Raw genomic sequence first — 18,086 nt, forward strand, 5'->3', positions numbered from 1 at the left:
CTGATGCACGCTCATATGTGCCATGCCGTTATAGTTTATTTTCCTCTGAAATGGAAGTATAATTTACAAAATTGACATTATATCTAGCAATACTAGCAACTGAGGCTCTGAACTCCTCAGAAACATGTTCACTGATGCTATAAAGCAAGAGCGAAGTGGACCAATTTTCGGAGTACTTTTCGCAACCAGCAGAGTCGCCCCCTGGTGGCTAACTCCAACTTGTGTCCTAATTCTGAGGCTATGCCCTTACACACAAAACAACCCAAACACTGCAGTATATATGCCAGGCCTGTAAGTGGCGCTGTTCCCAAAACACTAATTCCATGACTCAATTCAACGTGAACATTCCTGAATTCTCACAAACAAATGCCAAAAATTCTCTTCATGGATACAAGGAGACACCGTCTCTACACATCAGACTTCCTGTGTGTGTGTGTGTGTGTGTGTGTGAGTATTGAATATTGCTCTGCGTCCTCTCTCGTCTCCGGATTCTGAAATGTGGAGGTGAAGTTTGCTGCTGCTGGTGCAGAGGCGTTGATAGAGACACATGCAGCGCTGCCTTCCGAGGCCTTTCCTGCCCACGACAACTCGGTAATCAAAAATAGCATTATGGTGCACTCACTCACTCACACACACACACACACACATACACAGTTCACATTTGTAGCACCACTATTATTCCTGTCTAATGATGACTGGAGCTGTCAAAGCTCAAGGGAATGGGACTGAGACGGGGAGCTCTCCGTCTCAGGAGACAAATGGTCATGTGATGACACCATGATAGAATCTGTGTGTGACATGAGTTTATCATTTGAAGGAAAATACGCAGATGTGATAGAGGAAGCGGTTTCCTGTTGATAAAGGAGTCTGATGCTGCTGCTGCTGCTGCTGCTGGAAGCTGGTGGTGGTTCTCCACTCGTGAACAGAATTACAAGCAGAACTGCCTCCTGATATTTTTTGGGCAGCAAAGACAGACAGGAGCTCCCAGTCTGGAGACATGTGCACTCACCTGAAAACTGAGCTGAGATGTGAGCAGGACTTTAACGACACAATAAAAATATAAACCGTCAGGTCACATTTTGTGCATCATAAAGGCTTCCTTTCGAGAGGACGTTCATAAAAGTGTTTGGAGGCTGTGAGCATGGACGATAAGACAGGGAAAATTATTTTCAAGGTGTACTTGTTGCTCAGCTCAGAGGATGAATTATTGTACATAACAAACACACACGCAAGTTATTCTTCACTGCATTGACTGGCTTCAAATCTAAGCCCTAAATTTACCCAGTTCCTCAGAAATGAAGTTCGGTCTCGTTAGGACCAGGTTTTGGTCTCCATAAGGTCCTCAAGAGGGAACAAATACAAGTATGCACACACACATCTGTGCCGTTGGATCACCACATTGACTTCCTCAAGAAAACCTCTTAGGCTTTGGATTTTGGTCCTCATTCGGACAACTGGTCCTGAAAAGTCAATGTTTCGACAAGGTCCTCAGGAGGCAACAAACACAAATACAAACACACACGCAGTCACAGGTTTGCACAGCTATTTTTATGAGGACACAAAACTGACTTCCTCTCATTTCGACAACCTAAACGATGCATTATCTCTAAACTTAACCATAACGAGTTAATGCCTATAACCCTTACCTAACTACATCTCAAACCTAAACTTAACCAATCCCTCTGCCTCATTAGGACCAGGATTTGGTCTCCATGAGGATTCTACTGGTTCTGACCCCAGGTCAGTCTTTTCTTCATGCCAGAAAAGGCACAGACATTCTCACACACACGCACGTAAACAAAGATTCATCAATCATTTTACGCACATACCTTGTGCAGTTTCCACATTGCGCCCAGAGCTTTGACCTCGTGTGTCCCGTGTTTTCCTTCCTCCAGACACTGATAACACACCGGCGTCTTACACTGCACACAGTACATGCTCAGGTTCTCCAGTTCGTGCTCTGTGCAAGTGGAGATTTTGCGGGGACTCGTGCGGCGACTGATGCGCCCCTGCGCCGGCGGCACCAGGCGGTGCTTGGCGAGGGGACCGCGGGGAGGATGGCACCGCAGGCGGCACGGGTCGCAGTAGAAGACGTCGCACTGCTCGCACATCACCGTGGCCTCCTTCGGACTCTTCTCGCACAGCTGACACTTGAGAGCGGCCGCTTTGCTCTGCTGGTACCGGTCCACAACGCCCTCGAGCACCCGGTTCTTGGGGAATCCGCGGAGACCCCGGTCGTCCAGGATGAGACTGCGGTGACACTGCGGGCATGTGATGCAGGAGTTGCGCGGAATCGGGGGTAAAGAGCCGGGCTGTGGTAGCAGGTGATGCTGCGGCGGAGGCTGGGGGACACTAGGGGGGAAAACCCGCACCCCGTTTGGTGATTTTTGGCAAGGAGTGGTCGGGGTGCTCACGAAGCCTCCGTATGATCCATACCCACTGTCCGCCTCACTGTACAGGCTCATTTTATCCAAATCCAGGTAATCATAGTCGGAGACACCGGAGCCGGAGGCTCGGCTGCTCTGTGGAGACTCCGCGTCCGGCGTCTGTACCAGGATATTCCGAGCACAAGCCAAGCAAATGTTGTGGGAGCACGGCAGTATGATGGGCTCCCGGAAAAACGAGCCGCAAACTGGACATTTTAACTCTTCCTCCATTTCATCCATGATTGCTGCTGCTGCTGCAGATAGGTGAGAGATTCCTCAGTGGCGTGAGAACACAAACAGGACGAGTCACAGCTGAGCTTCAGCTCACTTCACTCTGCTGCTGCTGCTGCTGCTGCTGCCGCTGCTGCTTGTGCGTAAAAGCCGGAGCTCCAGTCGTTTCCTGCTGCGATTCAAGTCTACAAGCGCAACCTTGACCAAAGGGAAGGCATCAACCAATGAGACTCGCTCCTCTGCAGCGAGAGATCAGCTTCAGCGCAGCCTGGTGACTATTGGACAATGAGTGGATTCCAAACAACCATTGGTCAGATGAGCTGTCAGTGAGTGGGAGCTTCGTTAATGAGCTTCTCGTTCTCTGAACTCCTGTGAACATGCGAGGAAAACAAGTTGTTGTTTTTTGTTGTTTTTTAACTAAACAATGAAATGTCATCCATGCATCATGTTGATATAATCAATAGTCTATGAAGAAAACATCATCATCTGACAATATTTATATTCAGGTAATCATGACAACAGACACGTGTGTCAGTAAACATCAACAATTCAATATGATCATTTTCAATCAATAAAATCTTCTCCTGTGTGGGAAAACGACACTAATGAGAATATTGCTATTGTTTAAATGATCATTTTCAATGACAGCTAATAATGACAGATGGTCTGTATTTATAGAACCACTCAAACTGCTTTACTCTACAGCTTTGCCATTCACCCAGCTTAGAACCTTCTGGGAATGTTACCTTTTGTTTGCGGGAATGTTCCCAGAAGGTTCCCCCTAGGTTCTCCTGTGGTTGCCATGGAAAGTTATCCTAACATTCCTCTAATGTTAGTTTTTGGTTGCACATTTGGTTCCCGGAACATTCCCAGAACATTACTTTTCTACGACCTTCATACGACCTTTAGAGAAGGTTCTCTATAGGTTCCCAGAATTTGTCACAACCTTCATTCATTAACATGGCAGCGTTCATTATACATAAAACTAATGTTATTGTAAACTGCACATTAGTAGACATATACTTAGATAAATGAAAAGGCAAACTTAATAGAATCAAAAGTTTCATTTTCAATGAACCATGCATATATGTATATGAAAATATACATAATCAAGTCAAAATAGAAACAAACTAAATAAATAATAAATTAATCATTAATCTGCTTTAAAATTTTTGTTTTACTAAGTGTTTTTTTCCTGATTACAACTAATAATGAAATTAACAGACACCCATACGTCATTACTGAATATAAACAAGGAAAACATTAAAACAACCCTTTTTTTATAAATGAAATGTGATCCACCCTGGCATAATCAAATCAAATATGAGAGATATAAAGGAATCATCAATTGTTGTAAGGTGACATAATCAATAATCTGCTCACTAATGAGACTCTTTTGTTTTAAAAAACTGTGACAATACTGAACCTATACACGAGGGAATCTATTCAAAACGATCATTTTAGAACAAATCAATTTAACAACATAATCCATATTATGGTCATATAAAGAAGTCTACACCCATTTAAATGATATATTGTTTAAAAATAGCTTTTTTTCCTAGCAATGAAAAATGAATGAGATTGTCATACATTGTCACTTTAAGAAAATCATACCAATTATTTGTAGATGTATAACTGTAAGGCTGCAACCAATTATTATTATTACTCATTAGCATTTTTACCGTATTGATTAATCAATCGACTGGTTTGTCGACTGATGTCAAAATGTAATGAAACATGCCTCCATGGTGGCAACATTACATATTATTATACAGTATTTTATAATATTTCTTTGTGTCCAACAAAAAGTGCACAACATGCTAACATTTGATGACCTGTCACCAAAGAATTGATTCATTTACCCAATAAATGGACTGTTTTTTCAACCTGAATTCTCTGACAACACAAACAACAGAATACAAAGACTGTTAATGAACCACACCGATGTGAAATGTAAAGTTTCTCCTCCTCAGCTGCCGTGGGAGCAAAGATCACTCCTGGAGGAGATTGAAAATATGGAAAGTGACACCTTGCGAGATAAGATAAAGCGGCGACTCTCCAGTGAAGTGAAAAGAGGTTTTTATTTTCCATTTTGCGATCCAGACCCTCTGCATTTCTACGGCCAAATACCTCAGTCTCCTCTGAGGCAGCCATGGCAACGTGAGCTCCCCACTTTAGTTCTTCAGTGAGTCTGTTGATGGGCAAATTAAACAAAATAATCTGATTTAACAGCCTTCCCTCTTTCTCAGATCCTCAGAGGGCAATGTGAGGCCACAACATTTGCATATTTTGTTCAAAAGCAGCAGAAGAATGTGGACAATTATAACGATGACCACACTACGACGTAAATATGAACGATAAATATCATATAAAAGTAGAAAACACACCAATCACCCTGATTTTCACTTACGCAACACGTTATATGTTTGATTTCTTTCCTCTTTTTTTTTCTGTGCTGATTAAATTTCTTCTCCAAATCCTCTAAAACCTGTGGAAATATACAACAAAGTCAGAGTTTATCCCTGGATTAAACCACATATAATGCTCAGTAAACTCGAGTGTTTGTGGAAAAAAACACCAGCAGCTATTTTTGGACGCGTGCTCACCAACGCCTCCATCCTGCTGACACGCTCTTCTGTGTAATCTCCTCGGTTTGGGGGGGCCGCACTGCCTCTTCCTGTTTGCTCTTCTTTGAGGAGCCAGTTAAAGTGGCCAATTCTCCAAAAATCGAATATTTAATGTTCATTCTTTCTTTGGGTCGCAATGCCAACTCTCGCTCCCGCTGCCAGGAAAGACAGACAGTCAGATCATAAAAAAAAAATACTGGACAATACCCAGAGACGTAAAATAATTTAAATTGGTTTGTGAAAAAGCCGTAGTTAAAATGGACACATGCGTCACATGTGAGGAAAATTAGCATCATTTCCAACTGACACCATTGGATATAATAATAAAATCCCATTGACACAAAAAAATAAAAATAAAATGATAGTTTTGCTCTTATATAAGAGAGAAAAAGCCTTAAATATCTCATACTTTCTATTGTATAATTACCAGAACACACAGAGAATATACTGTATAATGTCAGCTGTATGACTTTGTATGACAGTACATACGATACATTTTGATGATTTTATCAGCTCTCCAAAAAGTATAAATGATTCAAGGCACGTTATTTGCCATTCTTCAAAAAAAGAGAGTAAACAGAATATATACACATAATACAAAAACACAAATGCATACTATACAAAAAATACAATACGATTTATAGGACTATATTCGGTTAGTTTAGTTAGGTTTTTCAGTTTTGTTATGTCACTTCCTGTTTTATTTTGGTGATGGGTTTCCACTGTCTGTGTTCACCACGCCCCGCTTCTGTTCTCCTGCAATTGAGTCCAAGATCTTGACTCCCGTCGTGACATATTGTACATTCTACTTGATATTTCACACATTTTTGAATTATTCCGCAATGAAACTATACTGTGGTTTTTATTTCATGTTTCACTGGCTCCTTCAGAGGTTTCTCAAATGCATCCGGAAAGGTCAACTGTTGGTTTTCTGATGTCCTCTGGTAGAGTTCACCTCCTTCAGCCTCTTACTGCTCCCCAGGGTGCCGATGTGACTTGAACCAGTAGATCAATGGTCACCAGGCCAACCCCGACATCCTCGTCAGTGGCTGTGGGAGGTCAAACCGCAGTGGCAGAAAGGGCACATTTGCGGGGAGAGCCTCGTGAGGGCGGCCACCTGCACCATTCTTATGACCAATGTCTTAATGTCCTGAGGAAATTCAACAAATCTTTTTGAATAACTGATCCTATGATGATTCACTACACTGAAAACCACTGCTTTACAAGTCACTAGTTTGTGTGTCGCGTAAATACAAAGTCACAGTGGTTTCGCGCTGAGATGACTCCAAGCACTGAACCAATACCAGACTAGATAACTATAGAAAAAAAAAATATAATAATAATCTATAAATACTGCTATCTCCATGACAGAAAATCATCACAAAACACACATCTGTAAGACAAAGATGAATACACATACAGTATGTGTAGATGTTTTAGACTTTTATGGCTGAGGGAATAAAAGGGACTTTATAGCAGCAGCCTGATGGTGTGAGCTTGGTTGATATGTCAGTGATGAAAATTCAATTTAGGGAGACTTGAGAGGAAAAGCAGATCGCAGGTGGCTGCTGCCGCCACCGCCACCGCTGCTGCTGCTGCACAGTGAGAACATCATTTTCCATGAAATACTTCTGTGTGTTGAATAATTTGACCAGGAAACAGGCCAATACTCCATCACTCTTTGACACAACATCACAGGTTTTATGAGGTTTCACGGCGTGGAGAGATATAGTGCAGCTGTGAGGGTCTCTTTATATTTAATAATGATGTTGTGTAGTGGGTTTCAATCTTGTTTTTGGCGGGAGAAACTTTGCCCCTCTGTTTCCTCGGAGTTCGTGTTTTACGTCCACCGATGGAATTTCACTGCAACAGAATTTATGTTTACTCCTTTTTTTTTAAATAAGTAAACACTATGGCATTAGTCGTATCATCACACAATCGTTTTTGTGTTCCATTTTTTTTTCCCCCCCTGTACCCATGTTCTGATTTCACTATATTGGAGGTAAACAAAGGAAGTCCTCAGGCTAGTAACAAAGACAGCAGTAACAAGAGAGGGGAATCTCTGCTGGATGCTGCTGGGTGGGGGTTGGGAGAGGCGCTGAATGTGTGGACTGAGGCTTTTTGAAGCACATTGCAACTGTGATGTTGAAGGTGCGGGGCGGAATTAAAGTGGAAGGGGGGGGGAGGGAAACAATAAACTATCCATGTGGGAATCTATTTTTCATTTTCCCCAACACCGTAACTCTTAACTTGCTTGACATCTCTGGGTTCAGTAGTGAGAGAAGCCGTATTGGACTATAAAATTCAAATAAATGGTCTTTAAAGACACAAATTATTTGTGGTTCTACTGCATGTTGAAAAAATGCCCTTTTATTAGGTACACTCTGCTCCGTCCCTCACTCACTCCCAATACCACTGCCATCCTGGTCAATGCCCTTGTCACACCACGCCTTCTAAATGGTTTACCACTCTCAAATCCCTCCATAAACCTCAACCGGTTCAGAACTCAGCCGCTCGTATCATCACTAGAGCCCCATCTCTCACAACACATCACCCCCCCGTCCAAAGCCCTTCATAACTTAGCTCCTCCATATCTCACTGACCTCCTCCACACTAACACGCATTCTCCGTTTCCTCCTCATCCTCCCTCCTCTCCACACCACCTGGTTTGCACGAGGAGAGATTTCAAATGATGTTGCATGTGGAGGCCTTTCCCTGTCCACGCGGCTCTTCAGGAAGCCCCGCACGAAACAGAAAAGCGACACTCGCTCCAAACTTCAACGCTCGCCTTGTGGGAGAGAATCAACCATCCGAGCACACAAAACAGGGGTTTAACATGGGTTTTCAGCTTCTTTTGAAATGTCACTGTCAACCAAGCGCAAATCCAAATCAGTGGCTCAGAAACACGTCGTTATAGCATTCCTGCAATGCATGCACACACACACACACACACACAGACAATGTGAAAAGACAAAAAAAGTTTTCTTCTTCTGCACTGGGGTCAATCATTCACTTTGTTCGTAAGGACAAATCTGAATAACTATACATCTTGGCTTATTATTGTTTGTGTTTGACAAGTTTTCTAAACTTATTCGAACAACAGTTTTGCATATTGTGACAGGGCAGACAGATGGCCTCTGCTGTATATTCACTCCCCTCTTCCCACACACAGCACACTTCATTTAAAAAGTACTTGAGAATGCATTTTAAAGGGAAAAAAAAAGAGAAACTGCATAACAAAGTTCACACAATGCGGATTAACCCCATCAGCTACACGTGACTCGTCCAGTTGAGAACTCAGAAATAAAAACAACGCTCCAAATTCTGAGTTCTGAATACAAACGGAACACGCCATTAGACCCCAGTAGCCCAAAGCAGAAGAAACAGCATCAGCAGATCTGAAGATTATTGCTGGGTGAGAAGGTGTTAAAATATCAAAAGTGTATGAGCTTATTAAAGGACCTCAAATAATAAGCTTGTTGATAGAGTTCAAAATGACACTGAAATAACCAGGTAAACGTTGTGTTTACTCTCATTAACTCTTGAACTTTATCTGATTTATTGAAGGAATCATAAGCACGACACCATCTCCCCTGGTTTCACCCTGAAGGCCTAAACACCGCATCAAGAAAATGCATTTTCCAGGTCACAGGAAAGGGCACAGATGGGAGTGAATCCATAATCAGGAGTTAATCTGAGAAAGGTGAAGACGCAGAGCTGTGCTGCCATGACAGGGTGACGAGTGGCTTTTGTCACCCAAGGTGCCCGTTCTGCTGCAGAGGACCGTTTATCAGCAGATGGTTATAATGTGGGATCTGTTGCATAAGGAAGGGAAATCGCTGGAGGTGAATGTGTGATGTTCAGTGATCTTCACAAGTTTCATGAGCCGTTTCAGAAGGTTACATGAGGCCATGGATTTTAAATAAATAAAATTAGCCCAGAGTCCACGGGAATTACATCGATGCTTCTGTGTTTTTGGCATTTTTTTCATTACAGCTCAGTAACAACACAGTAATACTATGGGAATAATATAGTGTAATAGGAATGTAATCCTGTTTGTAATCTAGTCAAGTCGAAATTTATTTATAAAGCGCATTCACACAGCCGAGGTTTGACCAAAGTTCTGCGTGTAATCACATCAATAAAACAGCAAAAGGCATAAAACAATACAGCTGCAGACCATAGAAATACCATATTATATTACACCACTTACACAACACAAGAAACGGGAGCCTAGCTCAACCTGAGTTGAATGCCAACGTGAAAAGTAGACTATTCTAAAGCTGAGGCTCAGTCACCTCTGGTCTTTAGTCTGGACATGGACCGACTTAAGGACTCTGACTGGGGGTGTACATGCTTATCCAGATACTGAAGTGCCAGCCCTAATGTCTAGCTTGGTAATATCAGTGTAATAGTGTGGAAATAATTTGATAATATTACTGTAATATCCAGGTAATAGCTAAGAATTAGTATAGACTACAGTCAGTGTAAATGCTACCATGTTATAAAGTTGAAATTAGGTCCCACGCACATTTTTCGTATTGTTAATCAGAAGCAGTTAGTTTAAAAAATAAGATATAATCACTATAATATCACTTAGTGTTATTATTACTGTTAACACAGCAACACTTGGTGAGAATTTAGCCTTAAATCCTTAGATTTAAGCGCTACATCCTTCTTTAGAAATGCTGATATGAGATATAACGTCACATTCAAACATGTGATTTTGTACCAAATGTAAATCTTTTATTCTTGGCACAAAACAAAAGCAACCTCAACATTTGCTGTGTGCTTTCCTTTCCACCGAGAACAGTCACTTCCTATCCTATAAAATGCAATAAAAACCACGACTTTTCTTGAGCCAGATCTCAGAAACCAAACACCAGCACTTTCTATTCAGGTCTTTACAATATCCCGGCTCTGTGCCATAGATTCCTATCTAACCCGAGCCTTGTATGTAAAGCTCCTGCTGCCATCAGTGTATTTCTTTTCATGCGGGACTTGAAGCCTCTGGGTCTGCAGAGGGAATCTGTGGTGAGTTAATAGACTCAGTGAAACACACAAAGGAGACTCGAACCCAGATAGGTGGAGGGGGAGACTCCTTTATACGAGCCTCGTATACACGATTGATCTCTGAGTTAATTTTTTTTTTCCTCTGGTTTATTATTTGAGCAGGTATTAAAGGCATTTTATTGATTTGATTTTTTTTAAGGCGCAGACAAGTTTGACAATTTTAAGCCAACATGTTTCCTGTTTAAATGTGAACTCATTTTCGCACCTAATAGTCCTTTTGAATAACCTATTCCCCTCCTCACCTGAGGCGGCACTGCATCAAGAAGAAAATATCTATCGGTTAATACAGGGTAACGATGGGCTCAGCCTTTTGGTTGTGTTTGCATTGCCCTGCATTGTAGTCCACTGCATTTGGTTCACTTGTGTTTTTAGGTGGACCAGAGTTCACTTGTTTGGTACAAGGTAGGGTTTGATTAAGAAGGGCTGGTGTGAATGCATCCTAAAACTCCTGTGCAGAACCTCTAACACCCCCTGTGGAATTCAGAGTAATTACAAAATCAGTGTGGTCTCTAGTGGCGTGTTTCTACAGAGTGGAACAGTTCAGTGTGATGTGTATTTTCTATGTGTTTCCATTAGGAATAGTACCAAAATAACTGGCCCCAACTGTTCCATTTCCGGGTAACCTTCCATTGGGTTACCAGAGTAATGTATGGTACAGTACATGTGGAGCTAGACCCACAACAGTCAGCTGGTTTGGTGACAGAAAAGCGTCACCCTCTTGCGACCGGTGCTTCTTTCGACGACCGTTTAGATTTTTAAAATGAAAATGAACCAAAGTTGCAATCATAAATAACCAACCTATCATACCTTTGTGTTGCTTCTTGATAAGACCTAATCATGATAGTACTTGGAATTGTGTTATTATAGCATTGTATTGTATTGTATTATATGTTGTTGTGTTGACCTGCCAAGGGACTACAGATGTAAATTAGCTCAACTGCTAACACTGGTACATTTACTGGTACATTTCAGGGCTAAATTGAAATGTTGATCAATGTACACTGTCCCTCTTAAATTAATAAACTAAGAAAAATATATATATATTTGCCATTTAACATAGCATTTTCTGCCCAGGAAAACATAATTGGAGCTGCTTCGTGCAGGAAACAGCAGCAGCTGTGGTCGAAGGCTGCTGCTCAGGAAACCCATGATTGCTGTTGACCGAGCACAGATTTTCATTATTAGTGTTTTTGCAAGATTAATTGTGATAAAAACTGGAAGGACAGGTTTATGTTTAGCTGCAGAATTTGCTTTTCAAACCTCTCGTGAGCACTTCCTCGTGTGGTGTCACTCTGTGTGCGGCGTGGAAATGCTGCCGCAGACGACGACAACAACAACAAAAAACTACTACACTGAGAGACAGAGTCGTGTGAAGCTGATGGGCTTAATCAGACTGTACAAACTCATTTGTCAGTGTTTGAATTGTGTTTATATTCACAAGTTGCACACTTTAAGGTGAGACAAAATACTGCTAACAGTCATTAAAGTGTAAATCCAAAGTTTTTTTTGTTTTTGTTTTTTTTCCAAGGTAAGGACAGATTTGTTTACAGGTCGCATAAACCAGTAAACAAATCTGTAGTCAAATGTCATTTGTGGCTCAAACCTGTTGTGCACAGCATGTCCTGCTGCTGCTGAAGCTGTGAGCGCGAGTCTGCAGTAAAAATGTGATACTCTGCATTCACAGGGTTTGGAGCATGGAGGTCTGGTCGTGCATTTCCACAACAATGAGAACAAAAATGTGAGAGATTAATTCAACAATTTCTATTTTTATTGTTTGAAACAATTAAAGAGGTAAAAAGAATCTTTCTAACAAAAATAACAATACCAAAAATAGTGATACGGAGCAGAAAGAAGAATAATCTTGTAATATCTCAATTCTTTCACAGTATGTCAGTGCACATAGACAAATTATACATTTATACAAGTAAAACTTAATTACCTAATATGTATTCAAAATATGAATCTTAATTACTTCTTTAAAAATATTGTAATTGATTGTATTTCCTTCTGCATTTAAATATTAATTTCAGTCCAATTTGACTCAATTCTGACCTTTAATTGCTTTGCTTTTATTCCTCGATGTGCTATATGCAGGAAGACAGTTGATTCTATCGCTCATCTGTGCCTTACTATGAAAATAATGAAGTAAATGACGAGGTAATTTGTTCATTTGTCTATCTGTATTCCTCTCATGTGCTTCTTTCCTCCTTGACCCTTTTTGTAAATTAGAATTTTTTAATTCAGTGAGGTTTAATTTCCTGGTTAAACAAACGGTATATTAACAGTTTTCGCAAACAATGAATTATGCAAATAAATAACGGTTATTACATAATAGTAACAATAATTAAATATTATTGTGCAACAATTTATATAATAGTGTGACGGCACCCGAGACCTGTAACTTGTGCAGCAACCAGCGGGATCTTTAAAGTGGATATTTAATATTATACTCTCCAGTTTTATAATTGGGAAGTCTGTACACGAATGATATCAGAATCTTCTGACGTAAGCTTGTGATTAATTAGAAGAAATGAAGAAGTTCAGAGTCTAAAGATGTGAAGCAGATGATGAAGTTCCACACCTCTGCACCACAGCTTTTATCTGTGCATTTTTCAAATCTTCAAAAATAGACAAACCACTTGTACGGTCTATGCATACAGAGCACTGCACAGCTCCTTATACAGAACAATGATGGGAAATAGTTTTTGCGTCACATCCGAAAGATGTAACTGAAAAAAGCAAGTTGTCTATTTTTGTTAAGGATTTACTCAGATACTTGGCTGGGGGCTAGAAGCTTGTTACGTAAATAAAACGACATTAAAAGGCCGTGATGAGTGTGTGTGGGAGTCTGTCTGTGAATGATATGTCACTGTGTGCTTCCCACCTCTTGCTATTTGGGCTGTTTTCCTCACACTTGCTCGTCCTGTCCTCCCACAGCTTCCGACAATCCTCCTCCCCTCTGAGACGCCAGCGAGCGTTCGTGTGAGGCATCATCGGCGACTGAGTCACGAACGCCTGTACTTACCTACTGTACATTAGGAATAAAGAAAATCCACCTTCAGCAAGAGCTTCTTTTGGTTCATGAGAGCAGAATTGAGGTATTTTAGTCACATGGGCCTGCAGGGAGCACAGTGTCTGCAAGTGTTTTTAATACAGTAAGGAGTTCATAATGTTTTGGGGAAAGACGGTGTTTTGCGTTAAAATGGGAAAATATCAAACAATTTGGGGACCTTCGTTAATCAGCAGTCTCCTATTTGTTTAACCATTTTTCTGACTTTGTCGGCTCGTGTCATTTATTTGGCCGCCGCGTTTCTTGACTGTCTTGATGTTCTTGTCTCGCGGCAGTTCACTAAACCCCCCCCTCTGAAGCCAACACCACCCCAATGCCTGATTTTGAAAAAATTCCAAAAAAGTGGGCTGAGAGTTACATGAGGGAGAGGAAAAGGGAGGGGGAGGGTCCTGGTAGTGAATTCTGACATTCAGTCCATGCATCAAACAGAGATAACAAAATGACAGGCCTGGCATTTATAAAAGGGGGAGGAGTCTAGGAGGAGGAGTCTAATAGCGTACGAAGACATCTTTACTTGTGGCCAGACTCTGCTTAAAATGGAGGAGAAACTTATTATTTTGTGTGTGGGCACCAGGGGCTCTACGGCACAATATATATAATTGCTATATGCACTCTATCTTTTGTGGAAACGTCGGCTGAGAAGAAAGTGCCGTCGTGTGTGGGCTCCGTATGGAGGAGAACCCTTTTGACGTTGATGGTGAAAACAAAAGAAATGCCTGTTACTCCTGTCTCCTCTTACACTCTAAATAGTAGTGGCTGTGTCTGACCAGAGAGGCAGTAGATAGTATCAAACTAAACTGTGAAGATTTGCACCTGGATCAGTGAATAACATCACTAGATACACACATACACAGTTTTACACCTGGGGAAAAAAAAGTGGTTTAGTTACACAATGACTGACAGGCTTCATATAAGGCTTCCTCTATTATAATCAGGATGAAAATAATAAAGGATGTGGGTGGGGATGAACACTCACTTGTGTTACAAATGTCAGTGTCATCGTCTCTAATATCAAACATACGCTATACGTTGTTTTTCTTTCACGTTGCACACATTTGTCAAATCATTGTCACCGTCTTGTTTCTCACCTGTTTATTCAAATGAGTCAGTTCTTGGCTGCGTCTCCGCTCCAGCGTGGGAGTACGCGAGATGAAAATGTCGAACAATGGGGCGGACTTTGTAGGATGAGGATAAAGTCTTTTGTTCCAAATGAATCCAGGCCTTCTTCCTCGCATGTAAAACCAATTACAGAGACCAGAGGAGTTGGCTTCTTCCCCTGCAGCTGCCTGACACATTTACAGATCCTCATAAAGAGGCATCAGGCTGCACGCTGAGTTCTTCTGGAGTGATCTACAGCATCCTAAACTCCACTGAATCTGCAACTAAAGAGAATGTACAAAAAATAAAAAGCACATTTGTTTTTTTCACAGAGGGATTGGACATCGCTGAAGATTCTCTTTTAAAGTATGAAAATAAAGCGAAGAGGAAAAATCCATCATTTGAAAATCTCTGACCTTGTTTCCTTGCCTCTGGAAAAATGTTCTCCATCGTAGCCTGGGCTGTGAACGTGTTCTCACTCTGGAACAGAAATCTAACCACAAAGACACATTTATGTAAAATAAAAAACATTTTAATATATTTTTTTGAATTTTCAATTAATGAAACTAATTTTAATTTTCATTCGTCACATGTTTGAAAAGGAGTAGGCAGGAGTATAAACGTATATGTACCTACCCCCATTCCTATTACACACAGCCCAATTTATTTACTTGTCCCAAATAATGTATAAATATTTACATATTTACAGTATTTTATACAAAGTTCGTTACGTCCTAAGTACAATATGTCTGGCCTTAAACAAGGCCATTTCCATTACTGATTTGGATTAAACTGCTGTTCTTCGTCCTTATATTTATTTAAAATGTATATTTCATATGTTTTTCAAACTGATTTATGTTTTTACTTATTTAATGTTTTAAACGAATAAGACAGAAGTGCTAATGAAAGTTAAAGTAAAATAAGCTGATGGTGAGGTTGCTCCGACTTGGAAATCAGTGTTCCGACCACAAACGGAACGCACCAGTGACCCACTGTCTGACTGACCTAGTTTTAAAAGCACCTCCTCCTGTTATGTCACGCCATCCATTCCTTTTTTTTTTATCGATTTCCTTTCCTCACACAAAGAAACACATGCAAACTGTTTTAAATCACCCACTGCATATATTTCCATCTGATCAGAAAACCCTTAGGCAGTAAATGTCTAATCCTAATTCAAACTCCCTAAAACAGGCTCAAAATGCCCTCACTTTCCTGAAATGTCTTTAATCTCACATTCGTATTTCTCTAATTATAGTTTATTTCTATTTTTTTACTACAATTGTCTTCTATATTTTACTGTACTCTTTTATAAACTTTATTTTTCACTATATTTTCCTCCTTATCCGTGCCGCTTCCTTAACATTTAGTAGGCCGCACAGAGAACACAGAGAATTTCATTACCTGTCATATCACATTGCTAATTAGTTCATGACATTATTAAAGACCCTTGAATCTAATTAACAATGAGGACTTTCCCTGTAGTCAGATTACAAACCCTAACCAAATATAACACTGACCTGTGTTCAGCTGTAGCACTAAAATAAAAGCCTGTTCTCCGCTGAATCTCACTCTTGATTAAATTACGTTACAGTTTTTGGTAAAATATTATTCTCTCCCCTGCAGGTGATGTTTCCTCCATATCCTTGCCGTCTTTTCCTCATAAATCTATTCCACAGGGTCTCTCACAGTCCACCATTTGTGTATGGCTCTATATTGCCTGAATTTAAGGCCGTATATATCACATTAATAAATAAGGTTTTTTGAACGGTCCCTGTGCATTAACTGGAGAGTAACATGCTGCTATAGCTCACTGAAATTTCTCAGATGGAAAAAAATGTTATTAACTGTTACACAGTGTGTGCACACTCGCTGCAGAGTGACTTTTAAAGGGTTTATAAGCAGGTATGTTTTAATAAGTGTGCAATCACTTTAAATTTGGTGCGAGTAGCCTAAGAAACAGCCTTTGACGTGCCTGAAGCGACGACCTTGCTTTCACAGAGGGCGCCATCTTGTGCCTCCCTGTTTATACAGCAGCCTGAATGAAGTGTTCTGAGAATGAAAGCTCATCATGCAAACACACACAAATAAACCTGATGCATTAACCAATGAAGAAGGAGGAGAAAACAGCAGCATCCTCCCTGATGTGCTTCACCACTCACCTTTTTAAAGGACTAACCAGACTGCCATTGATGGATTCTACATTTTGCTACCACATTATTTCTTACAGGAGCGTTTCAGTCAAGTGAACTTTATTTAAAATAAACAGGCCTATTTAAAAAACATAGAATCAGTAAAAACCTAAAGTAAAACAGTAAAATATGCTGAAGTGAAGGCAAAGGAGAAGCGGTGGGTGTTTAAAGGTGATTCAAGGCAGATTTAAGGGATTTTGGTACATTTAAAAGCAGTCCTCAGAGGATGGGGTGTGAAGAAGAAGTAGTTCAGAGAGCTAAGATGGTGCCCAACTGTTAAGAACTTAGTAACTGAATGTTTAGCACTCTTACTTTTGCAGTAGGAAGACCTGGTTGAAACAAGGGCCTTTTTGCATGGAGTTTGCATCTCCTACAGTACAAAAACTTGCAGAATTGGGGATTAAAATTTGACACTGTAAACTGACCGTCGGTGTGAGAGTGAATGGCAGTTTGTCTCTGTGTGCTCCCGTCTTTCACCCTCTGTCAGCTGAGACTGGCGCCAGCACCCCTCATGTGGAGGACAAATCTGTGGAAGATGAGTGAGTGAGTGTTTAGTAATTATTAGTGTCTATCTAAATGCTATCTGCGAGGCTCACATAATTAATGCATCCTCAGGAGCCAAAGCCGTTTATCGTCTGCTGTGCAGAAACATCCAAATGTGGCGTAAGGGTGGAATCCGGCATCGTCCCCCTCAGGTGACAGCCGTGAAAACAACTCACAGAGCACCTTTCACAGGCTGAGCGGCGAGACAGAGACAGACTCATTAATCAGTGTCCAGAGGGTTCAGTGTCTTGACGCGCTAACACTCCTGCAGGCGGCTGAGCTGAAGACTGCAGATACGGTTTGTACTGTGACTTCACAGATGAGAGAAGGCATGAGGTCAGAGGATCCCTGATGGGTCACAGAGACACTGAGTGATTCACAGATTTTGGAAACAAGCAGGACGTGTCCTTTCTCTCGTCTTTATGCATCAAATGAAAGATATGTTCAGATAAACACTACTTGAATATAATGGCTCTTGATATTACTTTATACATTCAGACGTACTTGCAGCGTAAGACCGCTAAAATTCAACTGTGATTCAATTTAAACCCAGATTTCTTCACATTTTAATGCATTCATTAAGTGCCTGCGCTTTCAAAACATACTGTCGCCTAATTAATATCACATTCGACTTACCCATGAGACGTTGTTATAATAGTGTGTGTTAAAGCGACAGCTGGAGAGCCAACTATTCTGCCTGAAGCTTGTGATCTGTGAGCGGTTGGCAGTGAAAGAATTGATTGAAAGAATGAGTAAGATGTAAGAGAGGGCGTCTCACAGGTGATTAGAATGGCTCCACTGGCTCCAGATGTTGATGGGGATCCTGGAA

At 40.8% G+C, this 18,086-nt stretch overlaps 1 protein-coding gene and 1 long non-coding RNA gene across 6 annotated transcripts in view; both read right to left on the minus strand.

Moving 5' to 3' along the window:
• Window positions 1-2,821, minus strand: part of trim9 (tripartite motif containing 9) — a 41,515-nt gene extending 38,694 nt beyond the window's left edge. For all 5 annotated transcript variants that reach the window (XM_044047424.1, XM_044047423.1, XM_044047422.1 and 2 more), the window contains exon 1: window positions 1,830-2,821. In XM_044047424.1, coding sequence (XP_043903359.1) covers window positions 1,830-2,666 — 837 coding nt within the window. In that variant the 5' untranslated portion in view covers window positions 2,667-2,821. The remainder of the gene's footprint in view (window positions 1-1,829) is intronic.
• Window positions 2,822-12,923: 10,102 nt separating this feature from the next.
• On the minus strand, window positions 12,924-15,013 carry LOC122782882. Its single transcript, XR_006361983.1, has 3 exons — window positions 14,942-15,013; window positions 14,516-14,809; window positions 12,924-13,385 (listed from the first exon to the last, which is right to left on the minus strand). It is a non-coding gene; the product is annotated as an uncharacterized LOC122782882 (long non-coding RNA).
• Between the last annotated feature and the right edge of the window lie 3,073 nt (window positions 15,014-18,086).

The sequence above is a fragment of the Solea senegalensis genome, linkage group LG16 (genome assembly GCF_019176455.1).
Source record: "Solea senegalensis isolate Sse05_10M linkage group LG16, IFAPA_SoseM_1, whole genome shotgun sequence".
Lineage (NCBI taxonomy): Eukaryota > Metazoa > Chordata > Actinopteri > Pleuronectiformes > Soleidae > Solea > Solea senegalensis.